This window comes from Lates calcarifer, linkage group LG19 (assembly GCF_001640805.2).
Source record: "Lates calcarifer isolate ASB-BC8 linkage group LG19, TLL_Latcal_v3, whole genome shotgun sequence".
Taxonomy (NCBI): Eukaryota; Metazoa; Chordata; class Actinopteri; family Centropomidae; genus Lates; species Lates calcarifer.
The window spans coordinates 8,898,679-8,911,535 of NC_066851.1; the positions used below are offsets into that span (position 1 = coordinate 8,898,679).

The 12,857-nt window shown below is 42.7% G+C and overlaps 1 protein-coding gene across 1 annotated transcript in view; it reads left to right on the top strand.

Moving 5' to 3' along the window:
- Positions 1-12,857, top strand: part of LOC108898039 (AT-rich interactive domain-containing protein 1B-like) — a 168,646-nt gene that overhangs the window by 48,061 nt on the left and 107,728 nt on the right. Inside the window, 1 exon segment of the mRNA XM_051078138.1 lies at positions 9,940-10,044. Coding sequence (XP_050934095.1) covers positions 9,940-10,044 — 105 coding nt within the window.

Here is a 12,857-nt window from a genome sequence, read left to right on the forward strand (position 1 = left end):
ATTGTGAGTTGTAGCTTTCACGAACACCGTGATGTACAGTGTACTTTAACTTGATTGAAGTGACTTTTTGACCTCATACATTACTTTGTTAATTATTTGTACGTGAATATGCCACTTTTCACCAAATGCTGTTGAATCAGGCGTACTATTGTTAAAACTGTAATAATTATTTCTGCCATGTGAAAAAAAATATTTAAAGTGATTATATCTGGAAGTATATTTTTAACAGGCCCTATAAATATCGTCACACTAATGTTTTTGGTCTGATTGTTGGCTTCAATTATGGCGTGAGACAAATCGCTTAAAAGGAGAAAATCGGTGCCCTTTCTTCCTCGTCTTGGTCATATTGCACTTGACGCACAACAGATGAAGTGCGTGATATTTTGTTACTGTCTAATACTTTCTACCTCATAAAAACGGAAATGAGAGAGCAGTAATTTCAAGAATTTGGAGATTATTTTTTATGGCGTGTTTGCTTTATTGGGTAGTATACACTGGAGTGTGACAGGATAGACTGAGGGGAGAGAGAGAAAGAGGAGGTGAAATGTAACATTGGCCAGCTGCCAGACTTAAACTCATAATGTTGTGAGAACATGGTACTGGCTTTGATCAGCTATTCCATGGAGCACCCGCTATTTAATTTTTCACTAAGAAACAGTGTGTTAAATTTATGTTTAGAGAGAAATTACATGTAACAGAATATAACCTTGCCATTTAGTATAATATAAACTGTATGGTGAATATGCCAGTGAGTGGTATTTGGGTGAATAGAGGACTTGTCAGGGTTTCACTGCTAGTCTTAGAAGAAGGAAGTCATTCCCTGTGACATTTACTCCCCGTAGTAAAAACCACCTATTCACTCTCCTCTGTGAAACTGATCCTGCTGGTCGTTTCCTCTATTGGCCTTAACTATTTCCTCTTCCTGTCTGAGAGTAGGCTCAGGGGAGCAGTGCTGGGGCGTAGAGGAGCTCTCAGCTGATTGGAGAAGACAAGCTCATTTTACAGGGACCTGCATGGAAGGAAGATGATTCATTGGTTCAGAAGCTGCTTAGTGATTGCTCATGAGCACAACATCACATATCTACAGCATGGTGTAAACTAAAGAAATAGGGTGACTGCTCTAAGGCTGGCAGTTCAAGTTTTTAATAATGTTTTACTTTTGCATTTTGAAAAGACACTAACTGCTGCATGTGTGTCCTCCACTGGCCTACTGTGCACAATTATGTGAAAGATTGAAATGTTCAGACCACTGGAAGATTTTGTGGAAGTTTTGCATGTATCATCAACTTTTCATAAGCTACAAAGTCAACCCTGTTTTTAGCTTTGTGAAATGCACTTTTCAGATAGTTCAGTGGGTTTTTTAAATGTTTTTTGTAAGAAGCAGTGGCATTGTTACAGCCCATAAGGGGACGTTAATTCCCTCAGTTAATATGAAAAATTAAATCTCACCAAATTTGGAGCTACACAACTTTCACTGTACAGCGATGATATACAAATATTACACACAGTGTATAAAAGTCAGCATGTACAGTACATCAGATGTTTCTCATAAAGGAAATTCATTTTGACAAAACAGTCTCACCACAAGCTCCATTTAGTGGTTGTTCTGGAGGTTTGGCTCGTATCACATGATCTTCTTCAGCTGATGGAGTTTGCCCAGTTGTCAAGGAATTGTAGATTTTTACATTTTTATTTTTTCAGCACTTCTCAGCACAAGGACTTTTCATCTATGTTGGCTCAGAAGTTGGAACTGAAAGTTCATTCTTCATGTGATTCATTTTTTTCTTTAATTTTTTTTAATTCTAGTTGCTTTAAGTGTGAAGTTTTGTAGGTCACTAGTGAAAGCTCTATGAATAGCTATAAGGTGCTCACATATATCACCTGGCTCCTGTGCCATTCACTACTTACAGTGTGTCATTTCCCATTTCCTGTCTTCTGTCACCCCTCTGCGTCTGGCCGGCTGCAGCAGCAAGCCCTCATCCCCACCCTCCGCCACCCCCGCTTTTAATCACACCAGGTTAATTAAAAGGCCGTGGAGCCTTTCTGCTGCCTGCCCCCCTGGCTTTATTACCCCCTTGCTGTATACTTGCTCTGCTGCCTCAGTCACTGTGCCTGCCCCACCACCCCTCCCCAGCAGACACACACACACTCACACACTTTCACTCACGCGGAAATGGGAGCTCACCTTGGCAATGGTTGGGAGGTTGAGGGGACGAGACAGAGGAAATGAGAGCCAGGAAGGAGGTTGTGGGAAGAGAGAGAGAGAGAGAGAGAGAGAGAGAGAGAGAGAGAGAGAGAGAGGGTGAATAGGATGTGGTGAGAGCAGAGGAGAAGGTGGGTGGGTGGAGCGCCCAAAGTTCAATGTCATTAATTGGTCACCATTTGAATATTAAGTGAAGAACTCTGTTAATTAACAGGATAATAAAAGTGCTGCTGGCTGGAAGGGGGTGGACAGAAAGAAGGAGGGAGCGAGGGATGGAGGGAGGACAGGTTGAGGAAATGGAGGGCATATGGCGGGAGAGAGAGGGAGAGGAGGAGGTAGAGGAGAGAGGGAGAGAGTGAGGCTGGGTGCGGGGTGATAAGAGGGAGAGAGAGACGTCCGTGGGTAAAGGTCTGGCAGTGGTAATTTGCAGAGAGCCGCGTTAATTGTCATAACCTTTTAAATGGCAGAGTTTATCGGAGTCCTCTAAATGTCCCCGCGTATCGCCACGGCAACCCTGGGCCTGCTGCACTCTGATTGGCCGCTGCTGACGAGCACTTAAGCTTGATGAGTTTTCAAGCAAAAACTAAATGATAAAATTGAAAAAGAAAAAAATTGTGTATATACTGTATATGTCAGCTAGGTTGTGTGTGTGTGTGTGTGTGTGTGTGTGATGGTGTGTCTGCGTGTGTTTGAGACAATGTTTTTAATTTAGTGTGTTTTTTACCTCCACATTGACTGACACTCGCTAATTGCTCGACCAGAATCCGCCACTGTTTTTTTTTCTTCTTTTTTTTCCCCCTTTTTTGATTTATGTTTGTTTTTGTACAGCCGAGCTGCAATTCAAATGCAAATGAACGAGAACGGGAGAGGTGTTTTTGGAGCGGTTAGGACAATCATAATGGCTCAGAAAAAAAGGGGGCCGGTAGTTAGCGGCACAGCACCCTAGGGGCCTCATTTAGCTGCCATTTGTTAGGAAATGCCGCTACATTTGTTCCTGGATACAGACTTCACAGACAGAGAGAGAAAGAGAAAACACCACAAAAAAAAAAAAAAATGTCACAGTCAAAGTCAAGCTCGCCAACACACCACTATTGTTCCTCCGTGCTTTAGCAAAAGTCATGTGGGTGTACACCAGTTTGGGTGGATGTCCTCTTAAATGTGAGCCAAAGCAATTGAAGTGAATGGGCGGATGGGGGTGGTGGTGACGGGGACTTGCAAAGAGTGTGTGAAGTGAAGATGGTACAAAGACCGGCTCTTATTTGATTAGTCCGTGTAGAGGAATGAGAATGAAAGCCCTGGCAACGGGATCTGCATCTTACACTGTTAGCTACATCTGACATCATCCCTGAGGGACGGCCTGTGCACAAACTGGTGTGGGTGTTTGTCTGTGCATGTGCATTTCTTTCCCCATCTGCATGTGTGTGCTTCTGTTTATATGGGCAGGAATGAATGCTTGCTCTCTCTCTGTGTGTGTGTGTGTGTGTGTGTGTGTGTTTGTGTGTGCAAGCTGTGTGTGAGTGTCTGTGTGTCCTGTGTTAGAGCTCTGGTCCTCTCTTGTAGTCTCTTTGTGCTAAAGGTCAGGGGGATTGCTGAGATAGAATCCAATCTGAAGGACACGGCACTAGAACAGGCCCTGGTACAAATGGACCTATTAAGATAGGCAGGACACACACATTCACACACACACACACACACACACACACACAGCTCACTGATATATAGGCATACACACACGCAGGCATCCTCGCGTATGCACATACAACAGCTATTTCCATTCTAATGGTCACCTTTCCCGTGATGATAATAATAGGCTGTATCCTGGAATAAATGCCCATCATTTACATGGACTCTAACCAATGCGCTGTTTTAAAAGGCCGATGGAGGAGACAAAACTAGGTCTGCCTTATGATATATTTACAGCATATCTTAGATAATCAGAGTGTATCTGCAATGTTTTCCAAATATTCTGAAATGGATCCGAAGATGTAAGTGTCAAGAAATCGCTAAAGACGAGCATATCATAACCAAATGTTGATTTGTCACATTTTTCAGAACACAGTGTAGCTTGCTCTCACTGCTGATTGTTGCTTCAATTATGGTTCAGTCAGTCTGATTGGTGTGAGCACGTGTGCGTGTCTGCAAGTCTGAACCAACGCATGTGTGAACGTGGGGTGTTGAATATGGATGTCCTGCCTCCCCCACCACCACCACCACCACCATCATCATCATCATCACTGCCTCTCTCTGATGAGTAGAAGCTTTTTGTACAAGTCTGTTGTGTTTTTTTTTTCTCTCTCTCTTTAAAGGCCAGTCGTTCTTTTAACAGCTCGGCCAAGTGAAAGTTAAAAATACTGCCTTCAACAGTAATAATACTGGCAGAGAGCAGGGCATACACACATTCACACATAAATAAAGAAATAAAGGCAAACAGCGCCGTGTAAACACACCACCTCACTTTTTTTTTTAACCCTCTCTCTGACCCTTCTATCACACTGTCTTTCCCCAGTGACTGACCCAGTATATCTGAGTGGGTGTGTGTCTTCAGTGGACATCAGAAGCTCCCTGTCCTTGGGGTAATGTGGCAGGGGGTGGTAGCCAATTTCACTGGTGTCGATGATGTGTGTGTGTATGCATATATGTGTGTGTGGTTAGGGAGTGTGTGTGTGTATGTGTGGGAGAGCAGGGGGAGGGGGTATGGGCCTCTCTTCTAAAGATGCGCAATTAAGCTTAATTTTTAATGAATATTAATGGCATTAGCGTCAGATTTTGTGGAGATGTGCATCTGCCAAGGTGCAGGGGAAAAAGCGGGATGACTAATTCATTTGGTAGTCATGAGGAGAGCGGCTGGAGACGGGGAGGGATTGGGGGAGAAAGGGTGGAGGTGGTATTGATGAAGAGGAGCAGGGTGGAGAAAGGGATGGAGATGGAGAGAGGGAGGTAGGATGGAAAGGTAGAGGTGGTTGGGGAGAGTGATGGATCAAGGGAAAGAGATGGGGGAGCGGGAGGGATGTGAGAGGTGTGGAGAAAGCAGGAGATTAATGGGGAGAGGGGATGGACAGAGAGGAAGAGAAGGAGAGTGAGGGAGGTGGAGTGATGGAGACCGAGGGAGCAGTTAAGACTGAGGAGAGAGGGAGGGTTGGAGAAAAAAAGGTCCTTATAATCAATACAAAAGGGGGAAAAACACAGCACACAGAAAAGAACAAAGGATGTGAGAAGTTGGTTCATTTACTTCATAAACTGAGAGCCATCAGATTCAAGCAGGACACCTCCTGTATTGTAGATGTTTGACAAAATTGACATCTGCACGTACATTTTTGTAAAAGATAACTCAGAGCAAACAATGACTGTGGAAAACAGGATTAAAAAGGCAAACATGTTAAAATTAAAATAAATAATACTGAAGTATAGCTTGAAGTAATCCACATCTTTTCATCACTGTTTAAAAAAGAAAAAGAAAAAAGAAAAAGAAAAAAAGGAGATCAAGACAGATGTCAGCCAGAATCAGCTTAGCGTAATGGCTGCTTTTCTGTTGTGTCAAGTGGTGCATCGAATGTTCTCTCTTTCTGTCATACCAGTTTCATTGCTGATTTTCCAAGACAGGCAATCAAACTCATACAAGCAAAGCGAAGCAGAGTTCCACCTTGGTCCCTGCTTGAATGTAGAGTTAGAACGTGTGGAGTGCAACCGGACCAAAAAGGCCCAGTACAACCCTCTTAAATTAAGTGTGACCCCCCCCCCCCCAAAAAAAAAAATGTGAGAGAGAGAGACTGAAAGAAAGTGTCAAATTGATTGTGTGGGATGGATGGAAATACTGTTTAAGGTGGCACTGTGGCTTAGTCATCCTTAACCTGCAATACTGAAATGACAGCCGACTCTAGGAGGCGCTGTTCTGCAGCACAACCTGACCTTTGACCTCTTATTTGAGGAAAAGAAGATTTCTCTCTCTGGGAGTCTAACATCATACTGACACAATACAAAAGATTCAATTACAAGCCGGATTGGGTGCTTTTCGGAAGTCTCACATTCCAAACAATCGTCTGGGTGTAACATCCCCACGTTCCTGCTTCTTGAACATTTCACACTTCCCGTCTGACTCCCGTTCCAGAGTGGCTGGGATTAACGGTGCTGCAATATTGATTTACGTCGGCATAAAACCTCTCCGGCTCTATATATTACACCACATTCAGCAGTCATCTATTCAATCAAATCTAATATTACACTGCCTCTCCACACAGCTGTCTAATAGCATTTAACTCACAGTTTGATTCCCGCATTCCCTGATGTACTTCAAACGCTTGCCTTCAATATCCTTCATTCGTTTCTACTATGCCAAGATGAAGTCTTTTGAAAAGCATGGAGGATGAATGAGCATGTCTCTGTGTGCGTGCGCGTATGCGAGTGTGCGTGTGTGAAGACAGGATTAGCTGTGGCCTAAGGCTTAAGGTATGGAGTGGAGTGTATTTTAGAAGCTTCTAAATTAGCTGGGAAATGGGATTTTGAGACAATGGGCTGGAAAAAACTCAAATGAAAGGATGCACTCGCAGCACTCCTTCATTTGCCTCTGATGTTCTCTCGCTTATGCTTTTTCTAGTCTTTTTTCACCGTTGTTTCTCTCTCCTCATCTTCTCTCTCCCTCCCTCTGCTTTTCTACCTCCTTCATTTCTTCTCCCTCCATCTCCTGTATCCCACCCTCTGTGTTTCTCTCTCAGCCTCCGTCCCTTTCTGCCCTGCTTCCTCCTCCCAGTCTCTATCTCTCTCACCTTCCCTGTCCATATTACAGTTGACAGTGATGATGTAAGAACGTGAGTGTAAACACTAGTATGAGGCTAACCTCACTTTGACCTACTTAAAACGGAAATCCTCTCGAGTACACACACACACACACACGCAGACACACACACACACACACACACACACTACAGACTCATATGCCTGAATAAATATTGGACTTGGGTCAGCAGCCACTCTTCTGTTCTCAATTCACTGTGTGAGCAACTGTCTGTCCATGTGCGCTTTTTTGTGTGTGTGTCCACCACACATCTCCTCTCCTCTACTCCTTCTCCACCTCCTCCCTCCACTGGGTCTTTATTTACCTGTGGAGGTGTGTTTGTGTCTAAGCCTGGTTTCTGCTTCAAACGAAACACTTCCGACCATGTAATAAAAGCCTGACGTTTGGCGTGCATCCAGGCTCCCAGTGATAAACACAGGGGGGGCTGCACGCACAAACACAGGGCTTGCCCCAGGCCTAGACAAGAAAACTAGCACGGCTTTGTTTTTAAAATAACACCTCCGTTCTTTGCTGCGGTCCTGTTGCGTCTCTCTGCACCCACCCACTTATGGGATGATATGTGATCCAGTGATTGAACCACATCTGGGTGAACAGGGTTCCCCCCTGGCTTTTAGAAGCAGTTTGGGGGATGTTACTGCTTTTTTGGGATTTTGGTTTTGCTTGGAATAAGGAAGCTATCTGTGGTAAGATTACTGCTTGATGTTCCATTTATTTGGCATACTGTTTTCATTTTGATTATTATTTGACATCAAAAATGAAAAATGAGTTAGTTAAGCTTTATTTATCCAGGAAGTCTGACTGAGATCAAGATCTCTTTCACAACAGAGACCTCATACACAACATCACAACAGGACAGTTCAGTCACACGCACAGACACACATATTAAAACAGTCGCAATCATTACTGAATATATCCACAAGTAAAGTCCCTCAAAGGAACAAATGCCCTCTAACAGCTTACTTGCACAGATTTAATCTAAATTATTGTTATTAGGTACTGTGTTTATGTCTTTTATGTTGTTGTTTTTTCCCTTACTTTGAACATTTGAACTGAAATTACATTAATGGAAAAAACTGATTCACAAACTTCCCATATGAAGAGGTACATGTTCAAGACATTAATAAAGTCACAAAAATAAATTGTGTGTATTTTTTTTACTTTATTTTTTATTTCATGATCCAATGACTTTATTTTACTTCATAGTGCATCAGTAGAATTTTGATACGTTAGTCTCATTGCATACTTCACACACTTCACAACATTAGTTTCTCACTCTACATCATGTTTTGCTCCTTCTTTAAACAAATTGTAGAAGCGAGGCACCAGCAAAGTGCTTATTTTTAAGGAAATTAAAACTGCAATAAATTATTATGCTAAATTAATTGAGCAGCCTTTGAGCAGAAGGCTCATTGACAAAATGTAATAATCCATACTGAAACATATGGAACAGATAAACCACTGGAACATGTTCAGGGATATTACGCACACAGCACATTGCAGGGACAAGATTTAAGAGTGCTGCACTAGGGAGACATGGCTTTACAGTGGGTGGAGCATGAGTACACTTCATGCTAAAAAATTACTACTCTGAGTAAGTGTCTACCAAATGCCTACAGAGAATATACTGAGCACTGACATTTCAGGAAACGTTAGGATTTTTTTTTTCCTATATTTTTAGAATTAGTGCTTCAGTGATTTAATTGGCTAATAATTGAAATGTGGATTTGAAGGGACTACTCTAGGGCATTTAAGGTCATTACATTACATTGTCTTAATAATGGATGAATGAATACATTAACTTTTTATCTGTGTGTGCGTGCAGCTTTTAAAACTGCATGCAAACTGTGTATGCAGCGCAACTTTGCAGGTATTCTATGTATATAAGAAATGAACTTGATAACAGATTTCTTAAAGAATCTACAAAAGTACTGAAATGGTATCATTCACCCTAGATGCACAAATGATGACACATTTAATGCTCTAATAATAGATCCATTTCACATGATACATCTCTTGCTGTGAAGGATAATCCTCAGCTATAAAATTATATCACCTAGCTGACAGGAATATTGCCCACCTACTACAGTATAATCACACAACAGATAAGAAATCAAACTGTGGGGGGAAAATGGATTTTGAAAGTAAAAACCTGAGGACACCCTGTATGTGTGTGTGTGTGTGTGTGTGTGTGTATAACATAAACGTGTGCCTGTGCGTATGTTGTGTCTGCTTGTGTGTGTGCGAGCGCTCGCGTGTGATCTCTCACCGCGTCTCGCCGATCAGTTATCACTAATCCTTCCACTCAGAGCTCTTTAACAAGTTGCCATTGTGCTGCCGACGCTTAACGTGATGGAGGAACGACCTCCGTGGTGAATGAAAAGAAGAGGGAGAGGGAAGGAGGGAGCGATACAGAGGGAGGGAGAGGGCAACACCTCCGACAATGGGGAGAAAATTGGTTTACACTAGATAGGCTTGTGATTACAGAGGGAAAGAAAATGACTTAGATTGAACAATAGAACCGAGCGTGTGGATTGGTGTGTGTTTGTATGCGTGTGTGTATGTTTCGAGGATTAGTGGGTGGTTAGGCCGGGATTTGGTTGAAATGAATTGGCGGGTATGGTGTGCTGATGGGTGCGTGTTCTGATGTTTTTCAGTCTGCATGTACTGTATCTGTGTGTGTGTGTGTGTGTGTGTGTGTGGATGGATGCAAATTTTTTGACCTACAAACTCTTCCTCAGGCAAATATTAATGTGAACAAAAACCAAGCTTTATATGCAGACAGACAGATGACAACCCCATCTTCCCAGTTTCTATACATATTGTATGAATATATTACTTTTATTTTACTCTTCCACCTACCCATTGGAGAGGTCTGTAAAGTATAGCCTTTTAATTTATTGATCACAGACTCCCTGTGTTTCTTTCCTCTCTCTGTCTTCCTTTCCAGGAGGTCCAGCAGGAGAACTACAGCACCAGGGGTCCTGCTCCAGGGAATTCTGGGAAGGCCAACAATGAAGATGCTGTCTCCCAGGACCGCCCCTCCAGTCTGCCGGTGAGTGACAGACAGTTCAGACCACCAGTAAGCACAAAACATCACTGAGTGTGACACATGCAGATGAATACAGGCAAACTTTGTATATCTCAGAATTTAAACAAAACAGCCCTAAGAGACAGTATCAAGCCTCACAGAAGCATTTGCTTTTTTGTCTTCCTCCACTTCCTATATTTCCGGCTTACTGTCTAATGTTTAGCTGTAAGCTTTTCTGTCCAATCAAATGCTCTGTGCCCTGTGCCCTTTGACCCATCTCTTTGTCTCACGTCTCATGGGAGACACAGATTCGACTGCTCATTTCAGAGCTTATGTCTGTGTTTTGACTGCCGCCCATGCTGAAGGCAAAGAGGCCACATGCATCAGCCCTGTGGTCTCAGCATCGTGCACTCACTCGCACATAACTCCCACACGCGTGGAAGAAGCATATGCACGGACACAGACAGTCCCACTAAACGCACGCAGTCACACATGAAAAACCCACGTGCACTGCCTCTTGGCATTTGGGCGAGCTAAAAATCGTTAAGCAGGTTGACTGGAGGAGTAATTGAGAAGAAATTGTGAGGCCAGGCTGCTCTATGAGGGGAGAGAGATGTGGGCTGCTCCAGTTTTTTGGCTAAACTAATCGCTTTTTTTGCTTTCTTTTTCTTTTTTTTTTTACTCTATCATTTCTACCCCTTCCAGCTCCTCAGCACTTTCAAGAATAGAATAAATAGACATTTGCAAAAGTCGCAAATATTGGCACTGCTTGAGGTGTGCGCCGTTTAATTTACCAGATACTTTGGAACAGCCTCAGGAGTGGAGGAATAAACTGCAAGAAAAGCTAAATTAAGTGTATGAACTCAAATTAAGCCTTAATATTTTCCATGTACTGATACTTTAAAAGTCTGTGAGCACTGGTCGTCCTCTGTCTCTCAACACACACTTGATGGCTGACTGCTTTGTTTCAGACCAGTAGCTGATTTATCTGTCAGTCTTCCAAGTGATTCCTGTTACTCCACTTTCTCTCTCTCACACACACACACACACAATCTCTCAATCTCTTTTTGTTTTTTCCTCCATAACATACTACTAATAGTATGTCATCTGCTTTATCTTGGCATTTCTCCTTTTTTCTTTCATTTTCATTCTCCCACACTCTTTACCCCCCCATTCCTTTTCCCTCTCTGTCTTTCCGTCTAAAGTAGCATCATGAAAGCTTTTTTTCCCCCCACGTGCTATAATGAGAAATGGCCTTGATGTATCAGTGTGTGAATCTGGAGCGGAGAGAGCAAGGCGAGGCGAGGAGCCACTGCAGTCGCGGGGGCCGAATCTATTTGAACCACCACCACTATCACCCCATATTCCCTCACCACTTTAATCCTGGCGTTTTACCCCTTGGGTTTCTCCGTGTGTTTTCACATCCCATCCGAAGCGCATGGCTCGCAGAGATCCTAATCGGCGGCAAGTTTTGATGAGAGAGAGAGAGACAGAGAGAGGGAAGAGAGGGCGAGACGGATAGATGGACAGGGAGAGAGAGCGAGAGGGAAGGAGAGAGAAATTGCTCTGCGCTCGCTAGGCTCTTCCAGCAAGCTGTCATGGCAGAGATGTAACCGTTTTTTTTTTTCTCTCTCCCCCTCTCTCATTCTCACTCTCTCGCCGGCGTTTGATGTCAGATCTAAAGCTGCTGTCATCTTTTTTTTCCCTTTCTCTCTGTCAGGAGGGGAGGGAGCGCGGGTCGGCAAAGTGTCATGTTGTTGTTTTGGGACGAGTCTGCTGTGTGATGTGGCGGGATTTTTGAAGGGAGACCAAAGGGAAAAAGTGCTTTAGTAACTTATCACAAATGCAAGTCACAGTGCCCCTTGGTTCTTTTAAAATGTAATGTATTGGAAATACAGCAGGCCTGGTATTCCATAGCGTTTTAAAATATTTGTATCGTTAATGCTGCTGTGTTGTTACTGCTCTGTTTACATAAAGACAAAGTAAGTGCTCACCTTGAGCTTTTCAGTGTTGTTTCCATGTAGCATTAGCAGCAGTGTTAGACTTAGACTTAGACTTAGACAGACTTTTATTGTCATTCAGTATGCAGCAAGTGTATACAGAACAAAATTTTGTTTACATAGGCCTCAGTTTTTACAGTTTCAGTGCAGTGTAAATGTATGTGCAAAAAATTCTGCAAGCAGAATATGAATAAATATACATAAATAATTAGATATGTACAGTAGGATTTTTAGGGTGAATGGCGATTTAATGTGTATGCCATGTGTTTAAGCCCTGCATCAGAATTTAATTGTGCTGCTTTTCTTTAACCATGGTTGTTGAGAGGATGAATGAGTGAATTGTGTTTGTCACTGTAAATATTTTTACCAGCTAGTTGCTTCTTATCTGCTATAAGGCCCTCTTCCTCTTGGTAGTCTGTTTTCAGCAGACAACAGCTTTTTCCATGTTGAACATTAACACTCCCAACCTGATTTTCACTACAGGGTAGCATGAGTGTACAATATCCAGCCTCCTCAGATTTGCTGTGGTCTAGCTGAGCCTGTTTCTCCGGTTCCACATAATAGTGAAGTCAGCAGCTAGTGCAAAGATTGTCTATTGAGAAGATGAACCACTTGATAATGAAATCTTTTTGCAAAGAGTTGGCACTAGCACCCATATATTCTCTCCTCCTTTTAGTTGCACGTTACACAGAGATAAGGGGGGAAAAAATTACAAAACTGTGAATGTTAGCTGAAGCTGTTACCAACATTTTGTGAAAGAAATACTACTCTGTATCTGCAACCAAATGCCATGACTTTTGAGCTAACTTTTTAAATCCTCTGTTCCCATGTTACGCA